Genomic DNA, 25,807 nt, shown 5'->3' with positions numbered 1-25,807 from the left:
GGATGTTGATCATACTCCTGAGATTCAGAGGGAGACTACAAAACCTGATATGAGTAATGATGCAATTGAACCTTTGGATCCCACTGATGGGCCTAGAGATATTGTTGTGTCTCGAAAGAGACCTCTTTGGGCGCGAAACACTATGCAGGAAGCAGAACAGTTTGCCGCTCCTAGAGGCACAATAGAGAAAGCAAAAGACCACAAAGGTTTTCTGGTTATGTTGCATTAATGTGTAATCTTATTGAGTTTGAACCTTCTAGTGTAGAGGAAGCTGCAAAGCAACAAGTTTGGAAAGATGCAATGGATGAGGAGTATCAATCCATTCTCAAGAACAATGTGTGGGATATTGTGCCTAGACCAAAAGGGAAGTCTGTTGTATCTTCCAAGTGGTTGTACAAGATAAAACATGCAGCTGATGGCAGCATTGAAAAGTACAAGGCTAGATTTGTGGCTCGTGGATTTTCCCAACAAGAGGGAATAGACTACGAAGAAACATTTGCTCCTGTTGCTCGCTATACTTTTATTAGAACCATCATTGCTATTGCAGCAACTAAGGGATGGAAGTTGCATCAGATGGATGTGAAGACTACCTTTCTCAATGGTGTGATTGAAGAAGTCTACATCGAGCAACCTGAGGGGTTTGTGATTCATGGGAAAGAGTCTCATGTGTGTAGATTGAAGAAAGCCCTATATGGTCGTAAACAGGCTCATCGGGTTTGGTATGAAAGAATTGACAGATACTTAGTGGGTTTGGGTTTCTGCAAGAATGATGCTGATCGAAACCTTTACTTCAAGGTATTCAATGGTGATATGTTGATCTTGGTACTTTATGTTGATGACCTATTTGTTACCGGAGAAGATCATCTCATTGATAGATGTAAGGAGGAGTTGACTTCCGAATTCGAGATGGACTTCTTAAGACTCATGCACTTCTTTCTAGGGTTGGAAGTTTGGCAGAGGCCCAATGGGATTATCCTAAGTCAAGGAAAATACACCATCGATATCTTGAAGAGATTTGGAATGAGATTCTAAATCTATGTCCACACCAATGGAAACTAACTTGAAGAAATTGAGGGAAGCTACAGCTAGTTCAGATCTTGTGGACCCTACTATGTACAGGCAATTGATTAGGTCCTTGATGTATCTAGTTAACACTAGACCAGATATTTGCTATGCAGTGAGTGCGCTTAGCCAGTTCATGAGTGAACCTAGACGATACATCTAGTTGCAGCCAAGCATATCTTGAGATACTTGCATGACACAGTTGAATATGGTTTGAAATACTCTTCCAGTGTGGACCTGATTCTGATTGGGCAGGAAGTGTTACTGATCGGAAGAGTACCTCTGGTTGTTGTTTTAGCTTGGGATCTGCTATGATTTCCTGGTGTAGCAGGAAGCAGTCTTCAGTAGCTCTGAGCACTGCAGAGGCAGAATACATTGCAGCGTGTGGCAACTCGCGAAGCAGTGTGGCTTCGTAAGCTCCTTGCAGGATTGTTTGGACAATCATTGGAGCCTACTACCATACATTGTGATAACCAAAGCTGTGTGAAGCTTTCAGTCAATCCAGTATTTCATGACAAAACGAAGCATGTAGAGTGTCATGTCCCCTCCCTAATCATTATATATATAAAACTTAAATTACTAATTAATATAATATTTATTAATGAAAGATTAATTGAAATTATTAAATACTTGTTTGTTTATTAATATTATTATTTAATATTTATTAATGATAATATTCTGAAGATAGATATTCATGACTAAACCATGACCACAGTGGCACTAATTTGGAAGAAGTCAATGTCTACTAAGTAGGACTGATTCTATAAACAAGCTACGCAATTATCATAGTCAGTAATCAAAGAAAATTTAGGGATTATGTTTTCTAAATAATCAATTCTGGAATAACGATCATATTATGAGGCCCATACCAGAACATCGACACCCCCATGTGACTTATGCGATTATTTGTTTAAATTTATTGTCAGCAATTCATGGTCAAAGACTACAAGAAGTAATCCTTAGTGGCAAAAATGACCTTATCGATATCATGATGTGGATTCAATGTCTGCAGTGATATACTTACCAATCGACAACAAACAATCATAATCGCTACAAGTAAATGTTACGGCGATCAGCAAGTAAGCATATTACATATCATGTTATAAAGAATGATTAAATCATTAGTTAAGTCTTAGTCGATCAACTCAACTAAGCAAATACCAATATCGCCGCCAAAGAGAGATCTAAGATCAACGTCTAACAAATTATTGAATAGTTAACCATAAGGAGTGCGAAGAAGAGTTTTATATTAAGGGTGTGATGTAGAGTCACCACTCCTCCAATCTCAGCATTGATAATAAATGACATCAATAATCATTTGAAGGGGGCATACGTGTGGGGGAAATAGGAAGAAAAAGAAATGCCACGACAGGAAAGGAGGAAACACGTATGCTTAACGTAGGAAGTCTATTAATGTTTGAATGCAGAACTTAACAAGACTGCAACACGTATGATAGTCATTCTTAACTTCTTATATAGTGGCAGACCAGATCTGGCCCATGACAGATCTGTCTGCCCATACACTCTACTAAATATAATTTTTGCTTTTTAGGCACCTAGACTCTGCAATTTGAAAAACCATGAAACGTAGAGAATTTTTAAGAATTTAAAGCTTTTACCATGCACTCCTTCAATATATCAACTTCAAAGACATAATAAAATTATCACTTAGAATTAGAAGCTGCTTTGATCACATTGATCAAATGAGTACAAAAGTGAATTTGAGTTGAAGGAAACAACATTTTTATGGTATATAAAGATTGCCAAGTTTTACAGACTTGGTGAATCTGACCAGAGTCACCAGGTACTTGGCTCATGAGTCTGCTGGCCTCATTTGGATGTAATTAGCTCAGGACTTGATGAGTTAAGGAGAGTCCTATGACTATGGTTTGCTGACTCTGGACCATGCCTATCACTTATACATAAGTGTCATATTCAGTTGGGTCCAAATCCGTCACTGATGTATAGGTGACATGTTATGGCAGAATTATTGTGGCAAACCTCCCAAGAACTTAATTCAATCCTATGAATTTCATTCTGCTTCTGTTTGCAGTGTTAGAAAGCTATTAGAGAGCTCTATCCATTGGGAGAGATTGCATGAGGTTATGGTATGAGTTATAATTGTGTATGATAATCAAACACAAGTCTTCAGAAGTAACCCCCTGTTCATACAGAGTGACAGACCATGTGGCTAAATATGATTGAATTTTACTGATTAATATCTGATTATTAGGTTTATTCCTTATCTCTGTATGATACGTCTTATACTTCCCTTTGAGTTCTTTGCCATGAAGGTCCATTTTATTGCATTCTGATTAAATTTCATGCCCAAAATTTCACCAGCATTTCTCTGCATTTTGTTAATCATCATTTTTCCTCATTGAGTTTTCCAATGATCAGCATTTACATAGTAGCAGCTCATATTTTTTGGATGGTCTTAAATGTGTTGCCCAAATGTTCTACAATTATATTGAGTGGCATTACTGCTACATACTATACAGATGGGTCAGTCAAATTTGTAGCCATGAAGTATGATGAAATGTCTTAACAACCGTTGATTATAAATTGTAAATTAACTGATAGGCATACGACATCTTTATACTTGATAAAATATTCGTCCTATTCACTTGAATCATCTCTAATGTGTATTTTCTTGTATTCAAAAATTTGAGTTTCTGTTTTGCATAAATTTTGAATGTATGAGTTAACTGTGGATAAAATTATGTCTATGCATGTACAAACGTAACTCTTATTTTTTGTGAAGTTGTTTTCATCCTATATTTCAATAGTTTTGTAGTCTTTGTACCTGCAGTGTACCTCCAATATGGTGTAAGTATGATTTTTATTGATGCCTATGTAGTTTTCTTATTGCGTTAATGCTTCTTAATTGATGAAATTCAATAGATTCGATCAATGTTGATGACAGCAAGAAATTTGAATTTATTAACACTAGTGATGATTATGATAGGATGTTAGGGATTCTCTATGCCACTGCACTTTGTAATAAATGAAACTAGATAATTATGATATCCTTGCAGTCCATAAGTCTAGATGAATATATGATCAGAGATAGTATATGTTTTTGTGATAGGCTTAATATGTTTCCTTGTGGGGTGACCTTTTGGCTTAAATGCTACATTCAAGGGGTGTCTCTTATGTCAAACTCATCTAGGAGTTGCATTTGGTATCTTCTGTTGTGTTATGCCACATGCAGAATTAAACATATGCAATTCAAATTTCATCATTTGTACATTTTTTAATGTGTATCGTAACACATCGCTGGGGATTGTACGCTGGTCCATAAAATTCCAATAATTTACCATTTGAGCTCATCCCATTTGAAAGATATAATATATGCTTTTGAATGAATAACTGAAACTTAATTATGTTTTTTGCATTTTCCATACTGTTTTCTAATTCTTGCACTTTGATATCATTTTTTTGAGTAAAATGCCTTTTATTCAGCTATATATATACCAGCATTTAGCTGTTTATTTTGTAATGTATGCCTGCTTGGAAATTTTTTGGCTTTAGCATATAACTACCAAGTAGAACTCTTTTGGTTGCAGCTTACATCCAAGTTTGCAAAAAATAGACTACTATTGATTATATCTTAGGTTATTTCTAAATGGCATATGACTATCAAGTAAAATTATTTTGGTGGCAGCTTATATCCAAGGTTGCAAAAAGGTAGATTACTCATGATTATATCTTTCGTTATTTCTAAATATTCAGCCTCTTAAGTGAAAACATGGATTCAAAACATCATATATTTGATACCATCTAACGTTTTTCCCAGTCTATGCCATTTTCATATCTTTTATGGAAGTGATTTACTATGTGGTAATGGTATTATAGTTTTCAACTGTCTTTGCTAGTTAAAATCCTTTGACAATTGTAAATGGTGCTTTATATGTATTGGCTGGTTAAGCATCTTCTGTGTTTTCAGCTTCTTGTTTTTCTAGTTTTCGATTTGTGTAACTTCCTGCATGCTTGACCTTGGGGATTGTCCTATTCTTTTCCAGGGTTTAGCATATCAGTTGGTTGATGATGTTCTTGATTACACTGGCACAACTGCTTCCCTTGGCAAGGGGCCCCTATCTGACATACGGCAGGTTGCTCTCTCCTCTTTGTTAGTGCATATATGATAAACTCTTTTGTAATACTATTGCTTCCATTTGCAAAATATTTGTTTGTATCTCATAAGATTTTTGTCTTGACGGTGTTAATGAATTTAACTTTTAAGGACCGGAGTGCGTCATTCTGAAATTATTCAAACTTAAAATACTGAGTTCAATCCATGATTTTTTAATTGTATTTAAGGATGTTGACTAATATCATAGAGCAGAGTTGAGTATTTCTCACAAAATTTCTTTTCAAGTCATTTATTTAATGCAGCCCAGAATTTGCTGGCTGTATCAAATCGTTATTTTTCATATTTTTCTCCATAAAATGTTTGGTTTGATTTAAGGAGAAAAAAATAGTGCCATATCAAATTATTATTTCTCATTTTTTTTGCCATAAAATGTTTGGTTTATGTAGGGATACAAAAACTGGTGATAGTGATTTTTAAGTCTTTTGCTAAAATAATTATGGTCAGGTCATTAGAAAAACATTTGTTTGCTATCCTTTGGGTGGGCTAGTTTTGGAAAACTTATTCTTGGGAGTGAATGGAATCATAAATTCAAAGTGCACTACCTACATGTCAAGCAAAGAATGTGTTTGCCCTCTCGGGTGAATAACTTAAGGCATAAAGAACATAATGCAGAATAATGCCGTAAATATCAGACAAAGTATATCAGATGTTCTATTCATAATAAGTGTATTTTACAAGTTACATTCCGAAGTATAAAAGAGTACCGAGGGGGTGCGAGCGCCAACTGTCGCACCGCAACTTCCACCCCTCGGTTGCCAACTAACCAAAACAATTACACATAATTAACTAATGTTATTCCCGTGTACAATAATGCCGCCAACATCATCCCCCCAAAAAGAAAAGTCGTCTCCAGGCGACTTACAAAAATGGAGATAATGCAACCTATACAATATACATATCTGAAAGACTAGGGAGGGGGCTGAGAAAGTGTCCCTGAAGCAGAAGGGTGAGATGTCGGTGTCTGGGCCGCCAAGCGGGCGCGGAGCTCATACACCTGCTAAGTGCGTGCAACCACATCCCGTTCTGCCACCAATACTATCTCTAAAGCTGTCTTCACCATGTGTGCGGCTTCCAGCAACTCCTTCTCTTTTGTATCCACTGCCTCCGTCGCATAGACCAACCGAGTCTGCTTGGCTGCCAGACGAGTCTCTACCTCGGCCTTCGCTGCCCGGGTCTCAGTCGTCTCTGTGCGGGCCATCTCTAGCTGTGCCAACAACTGCGCCCTCTTGGCTGCCCATGAGGCCTGCTGACTGGCCACCTCCTTCTCCAACGCTACTCGGGCAGCCTCCCTGACTGCAGACTCCTGCTGTGTATGCCTCAATGTATAATAGGCATCCTGGTAGACCTGCTTGATCTCGTGGACAACTGCCATCACCCGACTCTCCACAACGGGCTGATGCAGCCTCCAAGCCTGGAGCATCTCCTCTGTCTCCGTAGTCGGCCACCCCTGAGACTCAAAGCAGGTAGCAAAGGCTGCCGGGCAGCCCACCCGCATAAACTGTAAGACCTTCTCTAGCTCCACCACCACCTGCTGCAATGCTTGCGTCTGGGCAGCGGCCACCACCCGCCTACCCCTCATTACCATATCAGCCATGTCAGCTAGATAGGTCTCAACATCCTCCCCCGTCTGCACCGAGGGCTGTGAAGTCCTTGGTGGAACGGCCACGACTGTATCCTGTTGTGAAGGTACCGCCTCGGCCACCGAAGGTGCACCATCTCCTGGTGCCTGCTCAGCAGAGGCGACCTCCCCTGCCTCGTTCCCAACTGTGAGTCCATGTGCCTCCCCTGACGAGTCATCCAAGTCGACTACCTCCGCTCTAGTCTCTCGACATGGTGAGAATACAACCGCTCCCTCCGACTGTGCCAATGTCATTTGAAACTGCTGTGTGAGCCAGCTCTGCATAGCCTCGAGGTCAGCACGCATCTCCGTGACTGGGGGATGGTTCGCTGTCGTCGGCTCCTCCAACAAGGAAGCAGAAACAGTCACCACGGCATCACTACCCATGACGTCCAACCGTACGTGAGGCTCGGTATCCTCCACCTCCGTCAGCCCCTGCTCCTCAGCAACCACTACCCGATGCGGTGACTCCTTCGTTCCTGACTCTGCCATGTCCTCGGTAAGTGCCGCCGTGGTTGGGCCCGATGATGCTCCCTGTTGCTCGTGCTGGAGGGGACCAAGTGTAACAGGCGTATGGCTCTGCCTGAAGGCCGGAATATAGGTGCCGCCCACTCCAGATGATGGCACAGGCATGCCCATCGATAACAGGGGTGGGACAAATAGGACTCGTACAGGCTCCTCCGTCTCCTGGCTGCTATCGTCCTCCTCATCTTCCGCCTCTGAATCCTCTGCGCTGCTGGAATCCCTCCCGCTATCAGGCTCCCCTGAGGCCGAGGCCCTATCTACCGCCCGTTTCCGCTTCGCAGAAGAGTGCCCAATGTCCAAGTGCCTCCAATACATTATTGGAGGTTCTCCTGCTGTCAACGGTCCCTGCGGCCGTACCTCCAACTCGTCCTCCGGCACTGCTTCCCGCATGGCCTCCAGGAATAACCCTATGGCGTAGTGAGACATATAGAATGTGCGATGCTGGAGCGTCAAAAACTCATACATACGCTCTGCCAGTAACGCGGCCCAGTCATATACGATGCCATTCATCAGCCCATTCATCAGCATAATTTGAGGGAGGGCAATGTCCGACGCCCTACTCGACCCTGTCAATCTGCTATTGATGACATCCATAATGCATCTCTAGTGGCCCTCTGCAATAAAAGTCTTACGGATTCCGCGACCCTTCGTGGCTCTAGCGACACTGTCCAACTCTGCTGTCGTCAAGTTCCGGGAGACTAATTTAATCCACTGCTGCTCCTCCTGTGTCATCTTTTTGGCCTTCAAGTCTATTTTCTTGCCCTGGCTGCCCGGAATGCCGAATACCCTCGTGAAATCCCTTGCTTTGAAGGATATAGTAACATCCCTCCGGAGGTATTCAAATGTGTTGGTGCATGTATGCCTGTCGAAGGTGTCCACCATGAAGCGTAGGGCACCCTCGTACTCTCGGATAGGGAACACGGGCATCCGAACAACCCACTCTACTTGTGCCTTACGGAGGTTTTGCTTTATCAGGTCATTATCGGGGGTGTCCTGCCACCATTTCCGGCATTCCAATCCATTCAGGCCTTCAAAAGTAACATTCTGTGGCGTCACTGTGTTTTTCGCACTTATGGCAGCCTGTGGTGCCTTCTGTTTTTGCTTTTGTCGGGCGCTGGCATCCATGGTGCTGCCTGCAACACGTACTCCTGATGCTAAAATCCTGATATTGCTATCCCTATCCCTCTGGCTGCTACTGGAAGAAGCGTGTAGCTGTTTCTTCCAACTTCTTTTCCCTGCTGAATCCATCAATCTCTATATAACTGATTGCCTGTTAAAAAAATAAAAATCGTACACCTTCGTAACGACCCTCTTCTTTTGTGTATGGCTGCCCCTGTGCGGGCTGCTTCTTCCCCTGTGCGTGGCCTGCGTGGTGTTCTCTTCCCTTGTTGTGCGGCGTGCTTCCTTTTCCTTGCTGTGCGTTTTAGTGTTACGCGAGTGCGGGCGTGGGGCGCTGTGCGGCGTGTGCGTCTTCCTCTTCCCTCGCATCGCGTGGTGGTCGGGCTGTGCGGTGTGCGGCGTCTTCTTCTTCCCTCGTGTCGCGTGGTGGTCGGATGTGCGGTGTGCGGCGTCTTCTTGTTGCTCGAGGGGTTTTATTGCCAAGGCGGGGAGGTGTTTTATTGTTCGCCGGCGGTGTTTTAATCTTCTGCGGGCTGCTTGCGGTGACCACCTTCGGTGGCCCCACCGTCGGTGTGACCACCGCACGGTGGTTCCACCTTCGGTGGCCCCACCGTCGGTGTGACCACCGCACGGTGGTCCCACTGTCAGTGGTTCCACCGCACGGTGATGCCACCTTTGGTGGTCTCACCGTACGGTGGCCACTTTCTTTCTTTCTTTCTTTCTTCTTCTTCTCTTTTTTTTTTTTAAAAAAATTTTTTGCAGTTGTTTTTTTAAATTTAATTAATTTTTTTTTTTTAATTAATTAATTAATTAATTAATTTATAGCGGACTGACTGACTGGAGGGTCTTGGTTCCCTCTGTTCGTGATAGACCTTTAATTTTGACCCGTTGACTGCGTTTGGTATCTCCTTCCCGTCCAGCGTCCACAACTTAATCGCCCCGTTCGTATTGACCTCGCGTATCCGGAAGGGCCCTAACCATCGGACTTTGAATTTTCCGAGTTGAATTTTGTTCTTCCCGTTGAATTTCAAAACCAGCTGTCCGGGAGTAAATTTCATTCGCCGGAGATGCTTGTCGTGCCACACCTTCCGTCTTTGTTGGGCTGTTTCTGTTGCCCACTGAGCCATCATCCTTCGTTCGTCCAATTTGTTCAAAGCGTACAGTCTCTCCCTCAGGCTTTCCATGTCGCCAAGTCGATTATCGATGGCAATCCGTAGACTCGGCACCATGAATTCAACTGGCACCATGGCTTCTTGTCCATACATTAGCTGGAAGGGAGTCTGTCTAGTAGTTACCTTGTAAGTTGTTCGGTATGCCCAAAGTACCGACGGTAGGCGCTCCTCCCAGTCATCCTTCTCCACTCCGCAAGACTTATATATCACCGACATTATTATTTTATTGGTTGCCTCGGCCTGTCCGTTCGCCTGTGGATAGTAGGGGCTTGATAAGGAGTGGAAGATTTTAAACTCCGTTGTTAACAGTCGGATTATGTGATTTACAAAATGGCCTCCTCTGTCACTCGTCAGTTGGATTGGAATCCCATACCGCGTAATGATGTGTTCATAGATGAATTTTGTTGTGTTGACCGCCGAATTGGCGGGTAAGGCCCGTGCCTCCACCCACTTGGTCAAGTATTCTGTTGCCACTACAATGTATCTGCATCGTCGAGCTCTACTTGGTTTTAATGGTCCGACGAAATCCAATCCCCATCTCTCAAACAGTTCCTGGGCATTCGATGGGTTGAGGGGCATAAAATCCCTTTTTAATGGCCGCCCGGCCCGTTGGCATGTATCACAGCTTGTTATCCACTCCTTGGCGTCATTATGTAGTGTCGGCCACCACAGTCCTGCCAACAGGACTTTCCTCACTGTGGTGTCGGGCCCCATGTGTCCACCTGCGGGCCCTTCATGTGCTTCTTTCAAGACGCCTGGAATTTCCTCTTCTAGGACGCATCGCCGTAGGATTTGATCGGGCCCCATTTTATACAATAGGCCATTAATGAGTTGGAATGTCCTGCTCCTCAGTACTAGTTTCCTTCTTTCTCCTGGTGGCATCTCCCTCGGGAAATGTGATGTCGACAAATATTCCCCCACGCTTGCGTACCAAGCGGAGAGAACCGCGATGCAAAATAAGTGAGCGTCTGGAAAATCTTTGTTCACTCCTTCGGTTGGTTCTCCTGACTGAATTCTCGACAGCTGGTTGGCTATCACGTGGCTCTTCCCAGGTCTTACTATAATGTTGAATGTAAGTTCCTGTAGCAGTAGCAGCCATCGGCTGATTCGTCCTTGGATAATTGGCTTGTTTACCAGATACATTAAAGCCTGGTGGTCCACATAAAATGCGAATGGGGTGGTGAGCAAGTAATGTCGAAATTTCTGGACGGAGTACACCATCCCGAGGGCTTCCCTTTCTGTGGTGCTATAATTTTTCTCTGCCTTCAACAGGAGTCTGCTTGCAAAGTAGACCGGGTGATCTAGCCCGTGGTCGCCAACCTGCGCCAGTGTGGCCCCTATGGCAAAGTTGGATGTGTCAACGTGTACGTGGAACTCTTTGTCCCAGTCAGGATATGTTAGGATTGGCGCACCCACCAACCGTGACTTCAGTCCTTGGAAGGCCTCCTCCTGAGCCGTCCCCCATATATACCGTTCACCTTTCCTTGTTAGCTTGTCCAAAGGGCAGGATACTCCAGCAAAATTTTTGATAAATCGCCTGTAATACCCTATATGTCCTAGGAAGGATTTGACTCCCGTGACATCTGTGGGTGCCTCCATTTCTACTATCACCCGAATCTTGTCTGGGTCAGTCTTGAGTCCAGCCTTACACACTATGTGTCCTAACAGCTTCCCTTGAGGCACCATGAATTTGCATTTTTTGGGGTTGAGTGCTAGGCGAGCTCGCTTGCATCTCTACATGCATTCGCCAAATGCGGCCAAATGTGTATTTTGGTTGCTATAGATGGACCAGTTGTCCAGGAATGCCCTGAAGTTCCCTACTGACATCTTTTCAAATATGTGAAGGATTATCCGTTGAAAGGTCGCTGGTGCGTTGCATAATCCGAACGACATTCGATTATACGTGTACACGCCATCCTCCACTATGAAGGTAGTTTTTAATTTGTCTTCATCGGCGATGGATATTTGGTTATACCCAGAAAATCCATCCATGAATGAATAAATTTCATGACCGGCCACTTCTTCCAAGATGCTATCCGTGAATGGTATTGGAAATGGGTCTTTTATGGTGACCGTGTTAAGGCATCTGAAATCCACGCAGATTCGTATCTGGTTTGCCTCTTTTTTAAGGGATATCACTATGGGCGATACCCACTCGCTGGTCTGCACTTTAAAAATAATCCCGGCTTCGAGCATACGTTCAATTTCATCATTCACTCTTGCCGCATAGTTTTTATTCATTCTGTATGGCCTCTTCCGTACAGGTACGACCCCAGGTACAAGTGAAATTTTGTGTACGCACAGTTCTGGCAGTACCCCTTTGAGGCCCTTATACGTCCAAGCGAATACATCCTTGTATTCCATGAATATTTTAAACGCCGCGACTTTTAGGACTAGGTTCCAATCGTCGCCAACCAGGATGTTTCTTGGCTCTGCTTCCGTGCCAAGGTTTGTAGGTTTTACCGATTTTTCGTACCGGATTGGTTTTGTCATGTTGAAACTGTGTGTTGGTACTTCGTTGACTGGGGCATCCCCTTCGGTGTATTCCCTGTATGTCGGCAGAAATTCGTTCTCGTCCCGATTCTCGTCTACCTGCAACATGTTACACCCATACAACAACTCATAGTCCTCCATTTGCCAGTGAAAAAGCCCATTAAGGGAATCGGTCTCGTCCTCAGAACATCCTTGGATTTCGAGAACGCCTTCCTCATTCGGTTCCCTTCCGTACCTTCCTCCGTCAACTCCGCCTTCGCCGTCTGATTCCGACTCTAACGCGAGTTCTTCACTCACAAGTTGTGTCTTCAGGTTGATAATAAATTTTCTCCCGGCTTTTTCCATTGACAACGTGTTACACTTCCAGTTGTGATTTACTCTGGCTGCCACCAACCACCCTCTGCCCAGAATGGCGTCGTATCCTTTCTTGGCTAGCGGAATCACCACGAAGTTGAGGACAAATGGTTGTGTCCCGATGGTCACTTGTTGCGCCATGAGCGTTCCAAGGGGTTTGATACCATGTTGATCCGCTCCCAGTAAGTTAAAGGTTGACGGCCATAGTGTTGGTTTGCCAAGCTGCTTCCAGGTTTCTTCCGAAAGCACATTCACTCCGGACCCGCCGTCGATGATAGTGTCAGTCAGAATGTTCCCAGTATTCCCATTTCTACCACCGCTGGGTGTCGGCCACTGTATAGTGTCAGGACCAATGGGTCTATAGGTGTTCTGCCGGTACCATCCGTATTCCGGGTTGCCTGACTGTGCGGGGTTACTTGGACCGTACGTAGGAGTGCCGTACGTAATTGCGGCATCGTTTCCAGGAGGTCCTTCATTTTCACCGGCACTTCCATCTGCAGCATTTGCTTCAGGATATTCTCCTCCGCCTCAAATTGGGAGGTACTTACGGCTTCCTGGGTGCTCCTTTGTGCCAACATTTCCTTCGCCACTTCCGCCTTAGCCTCCAGCACCCGCTGCTTCTTCGTGCAAGGTTCCGGGTATGTGGCCTTCTTTGCCTGCGACCGTGTGATTGCCAATATCCGTTCCTCCGTCCTGTTGACGTTGAGCAGGTTTACTCCAGACTTTGGGCACGTTCCATCATCGTGGTTTCCAGGCCCACACCATTTGCATAACTTTTGTGGAGTTTCTTCTGAGGTGCATTCTCTAGCAAAGTGGCCCCATTGATTGCAGGCTCGGTACTGGATCATTGACCGTCCCTTTGCATCATATTGGATTCGGCTCCTATTATTATTATTGGCCCTCCCCCCTCGTCGATTGTTCCGATATCCGCCAGATGATGCATTATTGTTGGCGGTTTGCGACGTTCCGGCGGCGGGCTGCTCTTGCGTGAAGAGAACTTGTTGGTTCCTGGTTTTCATATTGTAGGGACATTCCTTTGTCAAATGTCCTACAATCTAGCAAATGTCGCAGAAAGCCTTCTTGGGACAGGACCCCTTGGTGTGTCTGTCACTCCTACAGTCGATACACCACACTTCATTTTCTTCCGTCTTACTTGTACTCCCTTTCATGGCTTTGAATTCTTTCATCATTCGTTCCATGTCCTTTTGGAGCGCGTGTACCTTTTTACTCGATTCGCCACCGCTACTGCTCTCCCCGTCAGAATCTTCATCATCGTCAGATGAATATTTATTACTTTTCTTCTTCCTTGATGTTTTATATTCGCTTTCTAGATCCATCGCCTTGTTATAGGTGTCATCATATGACGTCGGGGGTACAATCTTCATTTTTTTCCTTAGGGAGGATTTCAATCCTTCCACGAACCATCGTTTTTTCAAGCCCTCAGCCGGTTGGCTTTCCATTTTACCCAACAATTCCTTCAATGTCCTACTGTATGCCCGTACTGTCTCCTTGGTACCTTGTTTGGTACTGTATATCTCCGTTACAATTTCGTTGTCATCACGGAGCAACCGAAACTCCTCCGTGAATTCCTTCTGTAGGTTGGCCCACGTGGCCACTTTTTGCTTATCTACATCGGAGTACCAATCGATGGCAACTCCATGTAACGTGGCTGGGAACTGCTGTACCCAGTCATTTTGGTCTGTCACTCCGTTGGCAGACCAAATGGTTTCACATGTACGGCAGTGCCGTAAGGGGTCTTCCTTGCCGTCCCCTGTGAACTTTGGCAATTTTTGTTTACTCGCCATCCCTGGTCGTCTTCTTGGGGGCAGTTGTGTCTGTGTCTGTGGCCCTGCGCTGCTTCCTCCGGTGGTGTTGGTGGTGTGTCCTGGAGGTACGGTGTTTTGCTTGTCGTGTGTGGCACCTACACCCGTATTGTTGCCCTCCCCTTCGCTCTCACACGCGCCTACTCTTGCTTCCCGTTGGTGATCTTCACTCCGTGGCGTAAGGGATAAGTTTCTAAACTGATCTCGAGTCTCCTCAATTAGATTTCGTCGTAACCTTGTTTCTTCTAGAAATTCTTCATGGCTCCGCGTCCTACGATGATCTGGCGACGCGTAGAAATTTTCGTTGGCCTCTGAACCCTCCGTGACACCTCCTTGGTTCCCCTCGGGCCCCCCTTCGGCAGGTCGTCCTTCGGCAAGTTGCCTCAGCCTCCGTCTATGTTCTGCTTGCTGCTCCAGAATCAAAGCCCTCTACGCGGCCTCCCACTCGTTCGTTTCTGGTTTTTTATTTCTATCTTTATTCAATAGGTTTGGCATTAATTGTCGCACATTTCCATAACTATAAATCAAAACATGTCTTTATTAATTCATTTGCTCAAGTACAACTCGTGTCAATGACACTTTTATTTGAAAATAAGAAGTTCATGGTTCAATTCCCTCTTGGCCTGGCGCCATGTCTTTCCGTTTCCTGTCGGCTGTTCTCTTCGTAGCGTTGCAGGATTTGTTGTCGTCGCTCTTCCTGGGCAATCTCCTCTAGGTGGGCCTGCTGTGCCAGCGATGCCTGTGCAAGCAGCCAGGGGAGGTGGTTCATTAACCGGTTTACTGTCGGGCTAACCTCTAGCGCTGTCCACACGGCACTTGGTGGGATTTCTGCCTCCGCCGCCTCTCGTCGGATGTAGGTCTGAATGGCTACTTGGAGCGAAATTGAAAATTCTCGCGTTGCCGTGTCTTCTCCTGTGTAAAGTTCTGTCCGTGCGTCGTCAGCCTCTGGGTTTATTTCACCAACGGGTAGGTCCATTGTGTCTGTGTGCCATCCGTGTCTTCCGTTCCCGAGTACGTCTAGGCAACGGCGCCAAATGTTTGCCCTCTCGGGTGAATAACTTAAGGCATAAAGAACATAATGCAGAATAATGCCGTAAATATCAGACAAAGTATATCAGATGTTCTATTCATAATAAGTGTATTTTACAAGTTACATTCCGAAGTATAGAAGGGTACCGAGGGGGTGCGAGCGCCAACCGTCGCACTGCAACTTCCACCCCTCGGTTGCCAACTAACCAAAACAATTACACATAATTAACTAATGTTATTCCCGTGTACAATAATGCCGCCAATAGAATGCTAAATTCCTCTAATAGAGAATGTGCATCTCTATTGTTTTGTTCAAGTTCAACATTGTATAGTACATCTCTATCCATACTGTGGTCCATATTAACAATATTCTTCAATAGTAAGCAATGCTCAATGAATTAGTATTGTATGCAAGAGTCAAAAATAAGAATTGGTAATTCGGTATCAATTCTGCACCAAAATTTCCCTAATCTGCTGATTCCTTGGGTAAGAAAAATATCTAAAGTATGATAATTTTAATAGATCTAATATAAATGAGGAATTTGTTTTGATGAACAAAGACAATAGGTATCCATTTCGAACCGATTTCATCTTTTTTTAAAGATGTGAATGCATGCATGTTGATGTGAGGACAATTACTTTCTCAAATTTGAAATTAATTGGGTTGAAATTCTTTGCAAGAATTGTATTTGAGGTCATATTTGTCCATCATTTAAGAGCTATTGTGCATAATTCTCTGTGAGACTGGAAGAACTTTAAGATGTTTGGTTGACATTTTTGTGACACAGCCCAAAGGAGCTAAAAACAAGGATATGAATAGATATTGGTGTTAGACATTTTGTCATTGATGTCAAGTGGTTTTTTTCAAGCTTGTGCTATTCAAGCTAGAGGATTACTCAAAGTAACATTGGGTTGAGTTTGAAGTGCTTTTCGAGCTGCTGTTTATTCATTAGATCTTTTCAATTTTGGTTGAACTGGTTGACGTGCTTGAGGTGCTTGAGTGTCTACATCAGGAACTACATCAGCAGCCTGTGTGCTTACTTGTCAACAAGTCAGCAGCTATGTCAGATTTATGTGCCTTGTCAGCCTTGAATAATCAAAAGAATCAAGTTTTTAATATGCAAGCAAATTTAATTGAAGGCTGCTGTTATTTATTTGGGCTGTACATACCTTTTTGAGGAGTGTTATGTGATGGTCAAACGTAACGATAAATATGGAAAATGTGAGGATTTAAATTGTTTGTGGAGGAGCTACGTGGTCATGCCATGATTGATTTGTTAAAACCATAATTGATAAAGGTGGATGTGTCAGTTTTGAATGAGCTGAGTCTGCCTGAAATTTTTTAGCATGCTGATATTTGATTGGAGATTTACATTACCTTTTTTTCTTTTGGGAGCTGTTTCTTTTAAATCCGTATTTTCGTGACTTGGTGGATGTTGGATGTTGACACAAAATTTACGAACTCTGCAAACACATCTTTTTGTGTGTTGAATATAGGCTGGAGCGGAAGGGGTGTGCCGATATGGAATACGTGGAGCTGGACGTGTACCAATGTAGGTTGTTTTTCTTTAACGGCATATAAATTCTTCTGCAGAATGGGCTAGGTAATAAAAGATGTGGAGCGTTTGTGTGATGTTTTTTAAAAAAACAAAACAAAAAAAAACGCTAAGTCAAAAGATTCGCTTGTGTTATTGTGAAGAAGTGAAAAAGGAGCGTGATAGTTTTGTTCGTTGAATTATCGGGTGTGACTTCTTTTTAGTGGCAGTGTTCATAGCTTTAAATTTGGGCGTAAATTTTTGGAGAGATATGGATTATGAGCGTAGCAGCCTGTAGTGTTAATTCGTATAGAGCAGATATCTTGGCCGTATTGAAATTTGTTGGATGATGGTGGCTCAAAAATATTTCTCTTCATTTATGCTTACGGTTCCTGAGTTGAATTTTTGAAGATGTCAGTATTGGAGATTTGCCTTTTGTATTGATACGTTGGACAATCTCTTCATTGCTGTGTGAATTTTTGTGGCTGTATCGTTTGCTTGAAGAAAAAGTTTGATGATTGAACATTTTATGAAAGAGATTTACAATGTATGCATTGTTGTATCAGTTCTGAGAAATTTAATTGATTCTGTTGTCCAAGAGTTGGTGCTCTTTACTGAAGTTGGTGCTTCAGCTGATCTGTGTTGGTGCTTGTTATGAGTTGGTGCTCACATATGTAATTTGTGTTGGTGTCCATTGGGTTGGTGCCCGTTTCTGGTAATGAAAGCTATTTGATGCCGTGGATTTTTACTCGAAAGGGTTTTCCACGAGAAATCTGGTGTATGTGTTTTGATGTTTGCTTTCTCATGTTTTAAAAAGTTCAAAAATCTGCAATACTGATTCACCCCCCCCTCAGTATTGCTTGCATGTTCTTCAGTTGGGACTTTGCAAACACAAATCTTGTGTGTGTATTTAGGTACATGATAGGGGATGTGTGGAAAATGCTGATTACAACAAAGAAATTGATTTCATTGTTTTCTTTCTCCAGTTCTCACAACTGATTTTTGGTTTTTTTGAAATTACACTTGAAGCCAGCCCAATGTTAAGTCTTTCAACTTCAATCACCACAAGAATGGATTGCCATTTAAGGACTTGACATGAAAAGAAGATGAAGCAATTTAGTAGACAATAGGAAGTAGGACAGATTGGCCATTCAAGGACCTCTATGTCATTTATGAAGTGCTTGTTGACTGTAATATACACCCCTAATTTTTTTCGGAAATATTATCAACTGAAATAGATATCCAAGTGACTTCCTCTCAGTTTTTGATCACCTAAATGTCGGAATGGGCAAGATAAGAGCATATACTGTCCATGATTGCAATTAACTGAAATGCAGCAACTGAAAGGAAAGCACCAGGCAGTAAGCCAGCCAATACCACTTATTCAGTGGGGTGCATACACATTATTGAAAGAAGTAAACATCCAGTTATTCAGTAGGAATTATAGGGGCACTTCCACTTATTTAATGGGAAAGCTTTTGCAATAATGAAATTGAAAACACAACTTCCACCTATTCAGTGGTGAATGAGTACAAATATAAACAACTCTTCCGCTTATTCAATGGTGAGTGTGTTAGGAATTCATGTTAGCATTCGCATGGGATAGAGTGTGTGAGGTAAAGTAATAACTCACGTAGTAATTATGTTTGTTAGTAATATTAAATTAGCTGTTGGGCTTGTTAATCATATGTAGAATTATATTGTTGTACAATTGTATGTTTGTTTGAGTTGTTAAAACAACTCAATTAATTAGTGAGTCGTTCCTATAATGTAGGAACCCAAACTCCTATAAATATGTAATCCATTGAACGAATGTGAGATATTGAAGCCTATTATTTTGTGTGCAAAATTGTTCTATGCTTCTATATCTTTGCTCAAAATTGTTTATATGGTATCAGAGCCAATTTGAGATCCTTGGCTAGATTGGCCAAACTTAATTGCAGGCCTCGTGGATCAACTCTTTTGTAATGGCGAGAAGATTTACCCATACTTTGATTGGGTTCACTGTCATAGGCTTGCAAGTTGGGTTTTAATGTTAAGTCAGCTTTGTTTGGAGAGGTCATTTCTCCAATTGGGGTCTCCCTCTGTCTGTAGACTTGTATACCATCTGTATTTGTCGAGAGATTCCATATTAGATCAGTGGATTTTATCTTTGGCTCACTGTTCTATATTGTAATTGGTTAGCTCGTGCCAAAGCTTGTAAGTTCATAACTCATGTGAGAGCATTGCGTATTGTGCAGTGCACTGGTGATTTGTTGTAGAGGACCCATATACTGATTTTTGACTGAGGTTCTTTGTCTAGCCAGTGCATCTACCTGCTATGTATCCGCTAGTCGGTGTTCTTTGTCTTGTGTGATTGGCAGCATTTATGCCATCGGTTGTTTTCCTCAATTTATACAACATCAATTTTTTGTATAAACATCCTCTTGACTAGGGCTTTGAAGAGGCGCTATTGATAATTGAGCTCCATTACTGTGACAATTCTGTGGAGAAGAGGGTCTGATTTTAGAAACAATGGAGATCATACTTGTACGTTTGCTGATACAATTGTTTGCTACGATTTTGCAATTGCTTGCTCATATTTCTATGCATTTGTCCAGACATCGCCCTTGGCTTGACCTCTGTTCAATTGAGGAAAAACAAAGCACACAGAAAAGGTAGTTATAAAGAGATTTGGTGTACCCATATGTTTTGAACCAGTGGATAGAGTGTTGTGGTAAATCACTTGTATGTGAGTCTGTTTTCAAGGAGAGGATCTGATATCGATTCATCTCCATTGGTCAGCCCAATATCTTCTAGATGCTTTTTTTAATGTCATCCTACTCTCCTCCTCTCGATGCTCACATTGCGCCCTTTGGAGATGCACATTAGAGTATGTAGCAGCACAAGTTAAGAGGAATGTATATGTGTTTAGATTTATTGTTGAGTGAGCATTGGAAGCAAATGCGTATTGATGAAGAGCTAGTGGTGGAATTTAAAGTTGTTTTGGTCATCTTGTTGTGTTCAAGAAAGTCAAGTTCTCTCATATCTTAATATGAGGAAATGTTTTGTCTTTTGTTTGGTCTCTTAAAGCCCATGCCTGTAGATTGAGTGTTTCAAAAATTTGTATTAGTTCTTATAAAAATATTTTATTTGTTGTTTAAAAGTCAAAGTTGTGAATAGGGTCTATTTTCACAAGTCTTTAATAGTCCTCAATAGTGACAAAATTATAAAATTGTTCCAATTGTAAATGGATGCATTATAGCTTGTACGCAACATCCATATTGAGGGGGATATTTTAAAACTGATCCTCAAAAGCCAAATTTGCTAAGTTAGTAGCAAATGTATTGGAGGATGGAGGCACAAGAGGTTGGAGGACATTCAACGTCCTCTTGTCAGTCACCAACGACGGGGCCGCTCATCAGCTTTGGTGGCATTTTATTTTCTAGTATGTGGCAGTGATAAGTTTTTTATGTTGTTGAAGATCCAGTGGCACGATCAACAACAATGGGTATTTATATTCTTGTGTGTGTGATTTCCTTTTGTAATCTCCTAGTGTAAAACATTGCAATGAACAAAAGCAGTAGAGTAATGCAGTTCATAGATCTTGAAAAGGTTTGTGGTGATCCAAAAAACCATATGAGGTGAACATATGAGTATGTTCATGTTCGTGTCTAGGTTTGTGGTAAACTTGTGTGAAAACCATGAAAGGTTGATGAGATGTGCCTTTCGTTTAAATCAAGATCATGATCCAAAAGAGTTGGCTTATTGTAGTTGGAAGAGCTAAGGTGGAGAATATGGACATCATCGATATTGTAAATAGTTGTATAGGAGAGCAGCTGACTATAGAGATCCTCTAACTGTCAGACTTCTTGGAAGTATGGTCGGCCGGTGATAAGTTCATTGGAAGTGAAAGCAGGATAAGTTCTTGTATGTAGATAATTATGTGCAACAAGATCCAGATAGCAGTATTCAGAACTAAAAGTATGCATAGGCATACAAGAACATGTTCAGCAGAACAACATTCAGCTTCAATTCTGCTCTACACTAGAACAACATGCTGATATCTTCACCAAACCTCTTGCATGCGTGAAGTTTGAAAGTTTTCAAGATTCTCTTATTAGTACTTTGAAGAACTGATGTAATAAGGGGGGGAATGTTGGGTATTCCATCATTTACTCCCCATAGAAGTTTGTTTTATTTGTTTTAGTTTTCTTGTAAACGTATGTTGTTTGTTAGAACAACTTAGGATATTGTTCATTATTTGTTGAAGCATGAGTGCTATTTTTAAGGCACATGGTTCACCGCATTTCTGCCTATATATTTGCAGAATGTATTGAATAGATGGTGTGCATATATTATATTCGTTCTGTTCTCTGATAGAGTGATGATGAAATACCACTTGTTCAATGGTGTAAGCATCAGCAAATAACAAGAGCAACTCATTGGTGGTGATGCCATCCAGTTTTTCAAAATATAGAATGCATGAAAAGATAGCTTTTGGTGGTATGACCATCTGAAGCATTAGAATGTTAGTACATTTGCATCATAAAGCATTATAAAGAGGATCAGATGCTTATGCAAACAAGCTGCTGTTACACACCACAAGTGATGCCAAAAATGATGAACAAACCCACCCAGCTAGTAATAACAACAATATACCTTAGTAATGATGAAGAGTGCGCTGGTACAGGTGTGATAATGCATTGGAATGCGCTGCAACAAGTCTGGTCAGCAAGGAAGATACCCAAAAAATCTTGCCAACACTCACACAACACAGCCTCTTCAAAACATGCTTGAATTTAACCAAATCATTCAGGAAAGAGCATTTAACAATCTGATAACTGAAATCAGACCTGTACAGGTGTGTCATCGAGCTGGCACGGTAGGTACATCACTATGAACATCATCAAAACACCTTCAAAATCATCAAAGTGCAATGTCAGATGGTCTGGAATAAATTTGGAAGATCACAAGGCCTCCAAATTAAAACAATGAATAGGAAACTCAGAAATTGGTGTCAACACAAAACAACGTATTTATTCTGGTAAAAATCCTTTTGAGTTGAAATCTCACCAAGAAAATCAGTGTCACCATATTAGCTCAATCCAAAGATTGTAAATAGTAAATTAAATGTTAATTTATGCACCTGAAAGTTCTACACCTAGATTATGAAGGAGTTCTAGCAGAGTGTTTTGACAATATCTCCCTGCACAATCTTCTGACTTTCTTAACCAAAATGAGCTCTTAATAAATAGAGGAGGAGCTTTAATTCTAGATGCCCAAGTGTCTGAAAATGAATTCTCAAGTTGTGAACCTTCAACTTCCATATCTCCAACTTTCATTAACTCCCTTTTTTTGTAACTCCCTTCATCATGATCTTACAAAGTAGCCTCCATGTCATATCCAACCTTCGAAGTGTATTTTGTTTTATACAAGGAATCCCATAGAATCCTGGTTGGCAACTCATTTAATGAGAGGCCAAATATTACAACAATTTAAAATATTAGAAGTCTTTCAAGTCATACAACACACTTACCCTAAATATCCTAACAAAGTTGAGTAGACGTGGTCATCCCATTGCCAAATTATTTATATGAATGCCAGTCTCTCATCATAGGTACATTGTGAGCACAGGTGCATGCATAATAATTACAACCACATAATCATAGTAGCAAGTTATAACAACTTGCTGCAATACTTTTGTAACAAGGGAAATCATCCCACACAAATATCAATTGACACTTTTCCTTGCGTGCAATAAATATAAAATAATGTATGGCAATAATTTCAAGAATATGTTGGTTCTAGAGGTTTAGAGAAGGTGAAGGTAAAGATAGTTTATAGGTCACTGCCAAGCAAGATACCAATTTTTGTATGAGACCCTCCTTTTGGAATCTTAAGGGATTTTCCATTTACCTTATATATCGTTCAATGAGGTGTACATACTCCATTCATCTCCAATTTGTGCCTTCTCTGTCGAGTATATGCACCTTGAGCATCAGGCCAAGTCAGGTTGCACCTGTCAACCAAACTCTAGATACGATTTTAAGTCTTTCCCATTTGTTGGTCATGTGGACATAATTGTATACTGATCTATCTGTTTTGAAGATTTACATTGCAAATGCCATATTTGAATCTTGCTAGCATTCCTTCTAACAGTATACAATTGCACAATGCATGGAAATATATCAAAATATTTTACTGCTTTATTTCATATTATAACACACATGGATGCTTCCATTTATTATCAGGGAATTGTGACAGCTCCAATGCTGTATGCTTTGGAGGAATTTCCAGAATTGCATGGTGTAATTGGTCGAAGGTTCAAGAAGTCTGGAGATGTTGACTATGTGAGTTCTCTACATTTCTCGGTCTGAAGAGTTTCATTCATCCTGCTTATTTCTTTTTGGACATTTAAGAAAAGATATGTGTCTGTTTTTATATTTTAATGTTTTCTGTTGCTGTTGTCTAATATATTTCTAATTCTAGAAGAGGGTGCCATGCTTATCTGTCTCAAAGGAAAATTAATTATAGATGATGGGAAAAATTTATTTCTTTTCTTTTAAATTCTTACCTGATTAACCTGGCTGGTACTTGTCTAATGTATATGAATATATGTTTTTAGTTTGCATCCTATAGTTATAGAAAAGTGTGTTCTAAAGGCACATTTTGCTAGATGCAATTACACATTGATTAACAACTTCAGAAAATTATTGGGTTCATGGATGGTGCACCCTGATTTAACAATGGAATCTTGCAACCCTGGTTTGTTATAATCTCTGGTAATGAAGCTAAATAATGTCGATTGGCTATTCTATAGATTGTGGTCAAGTTCAATTGAGAAGGCAAATTTCTTTCAATGCTTGTCGGTCCATGGTTACATTGGAATGCTTGACTGTAAAGTCCAGTGTCTGCCTTATTAGAATTTTCTATCAAATATTTCACTCTATCTGGATAAGTGATAGGAAACATTTAGGAGATTCCTATCATGGTCGATGGATGCATCTGTACTTTTCTATATAAGATTTCTTGCAACATCTTATTTAATGTACATTATCTCCTCATATAAAACACAATTTGGGGAGACAACTCTCCATTACTCTTCAAAGACATACATATACTTGGTCATATATGTACAAATAAGAGAACTAATATTAAATCTACTCCATACATAATCTTCATGACAAACTATTTTGATGGTTTTTACAGTTTCCTAAGATCATCAATCTACTGAACTTATAAAATATTTTTTATTAGTTACTATTATTTAAATCATAGTAGAAAAAATCTGCAAGCAAAAAGTACAAGATTTTTTCAAACAATTAGGAAAAATTCAAGTTTTTAAATAAGTAGAAAACTACAAAAAGAAAAAGAGAAAAACCTGCTGTTTTAAAAAAATTAAAGGCATTTAAATAGCATACAGATATAGAGAGAATAAAAATGAGATTTTAGTCCATGAATTGTGGAATATAGATTTTCTCATTTATGTTCATATTGCTGATAACATAACATTGCATTGGAATTGTGGCATATGCAATAAGAATTTTGAGTTCATAAATGGGGATGTGTAAGATGGCAACATTGTAATATTATAAACTACCCTTTATTAACTGGTAATGTTCAGAGCGTCCCCTCCAGTTTATTAACTGTTAAGATTGTTTTTTAACTAGTAAGGATGTGTGAAATGGAAATCTTATTTCACATCAATTCTGAAAGTCTCCTATAGGTTGTTAACTGGTAATATTGATTTCTTTTGTGAGCAAAGTATTTGGTTAGACTCTACACATTTTTGTATATTTAGGTTTAATTAGGAACCAAAATTGATTCAGCCTATTTAATCCAAAGTTTATGGTGAAACCTGCTATAACAAGCACAAATTTTGAACTTGAAATCTGAAGGAGCTAAAGTTTGAAGGAATATAGTTGTTAAAATGTAATGTCCCCTACCGGTACAGTGCCTTAAGCCTGCACTCGATTGCTTGATTAGGGATAGCCCTGCAATCACAAGGATAGAGACACAATATCTACAAACATATACATATTACTGATTAGCCCAAACCATCAGCACTAACATGCAGATAGCAAGAAAGTATCATAGGTTAAAGAGGAGAGCAAGGGACTGCTTGTCTACCAAATCCAAGGGCTGGTTGCTTCTAACCCCCTTGCTAGATGGGTAGTCTCCCTATGCTTTCCTTCTAAACCATAATACTTTCAGTCACACAAATAACCTCTCTGTCTTGAAAAGACTGGCAGGGAGATAGCAACTGGCATCTTGACTTCATGGGTCTCTGACCACATAATAGCCCCTCGTTGCTACTGATTACCATGTCCAGTGCTCTCTCCAAGATATAGTTGAAAACAATACTCTAACTATTAATTGATGTGCAGCAGTAACCTAAATGAATTATCACATATATTCACCCAGTTACATGCAACAGTATTCTAATTACTAATTGATAGACAGCAATAATTTTAATTGGAATTTACAGTACATATAACAGTCATGCTATCTCGGTCATATACAAATAGCAATATATATCAGTCGTGCTGTCCCAGTCATATATAAACGGTAACATATATCAGTCATGCTGTCCCAGTCATGTACAGACAGTAAATAAATATTTAATAAATACATACATAAATAAATACAGACAATATATATCAGAACTAGCATATTTAATAAATACATATATAAATATTTCATATTTAATATTTTAATATTGTTTCCTAAAGCAATAATTAATATCCTGATTGAAGTTAGTTATTGTGTTCTTGGCTGGGCCAAGAACGTAACTCCTTACATGTCCTTGGTAGAGTAGAAGAAAATTCCAATGTGCTCTTGCTGACAATACTTTCCTCTTGTTTATTTCCTCTTCCCTTCTTATTATCGATTCCCATTGAAGACCCCGTAACGGTTACTAATAAGAACGTAAGATAAAA

The 25,807-nt window shown here is 40.9% G+C and overlaps 1 protein-coding gene across 2 annotated transcripts in view; it reads left to right on the top strand.

Annotated features, from left to right (window-relative positions):
* The window catches only part of LOC131029235 (solanesyl-diphosphate synthase 1, mitochondrial), a 144,553-nt gene that overhangs the window by 104,653 nt on the left and 14,093 nt on the right, over positions 1–25,807 (top strand). For both annotated transcript variants that reach the window (XM_057959656.2, XM_057959657.2), the window contains 2 exons: positions 5,088–5,177; positions 23,120–23,218. In XM_057959656.2, the coding sequence (XP_057815639.1) occupies positions 5,088–5,177; positions 23,120–23,218 (189 nt within the window). The remainder of the gene's footprint in view (positions 1–5,087; positions 5,178–23,119; positions 23,219–25,807) is intronic.

Source organism: Cryptomeria japonica, chromosome 3, assembly GCF_030272615.1.
Source record: "Cryptomeria japonica chromosome 3, Sugi_1.0, whole genome shotgun sequence".
NCBI lineage: Eukaryota > Viridiplantae > Streptophyta > Pinopsida > Cupressales > Cupressaceae > Cryptomeria > Cryptomeria japonica.
This window is presented reverse-complemented; position numbering and strand designations above follow the sequence as displayed.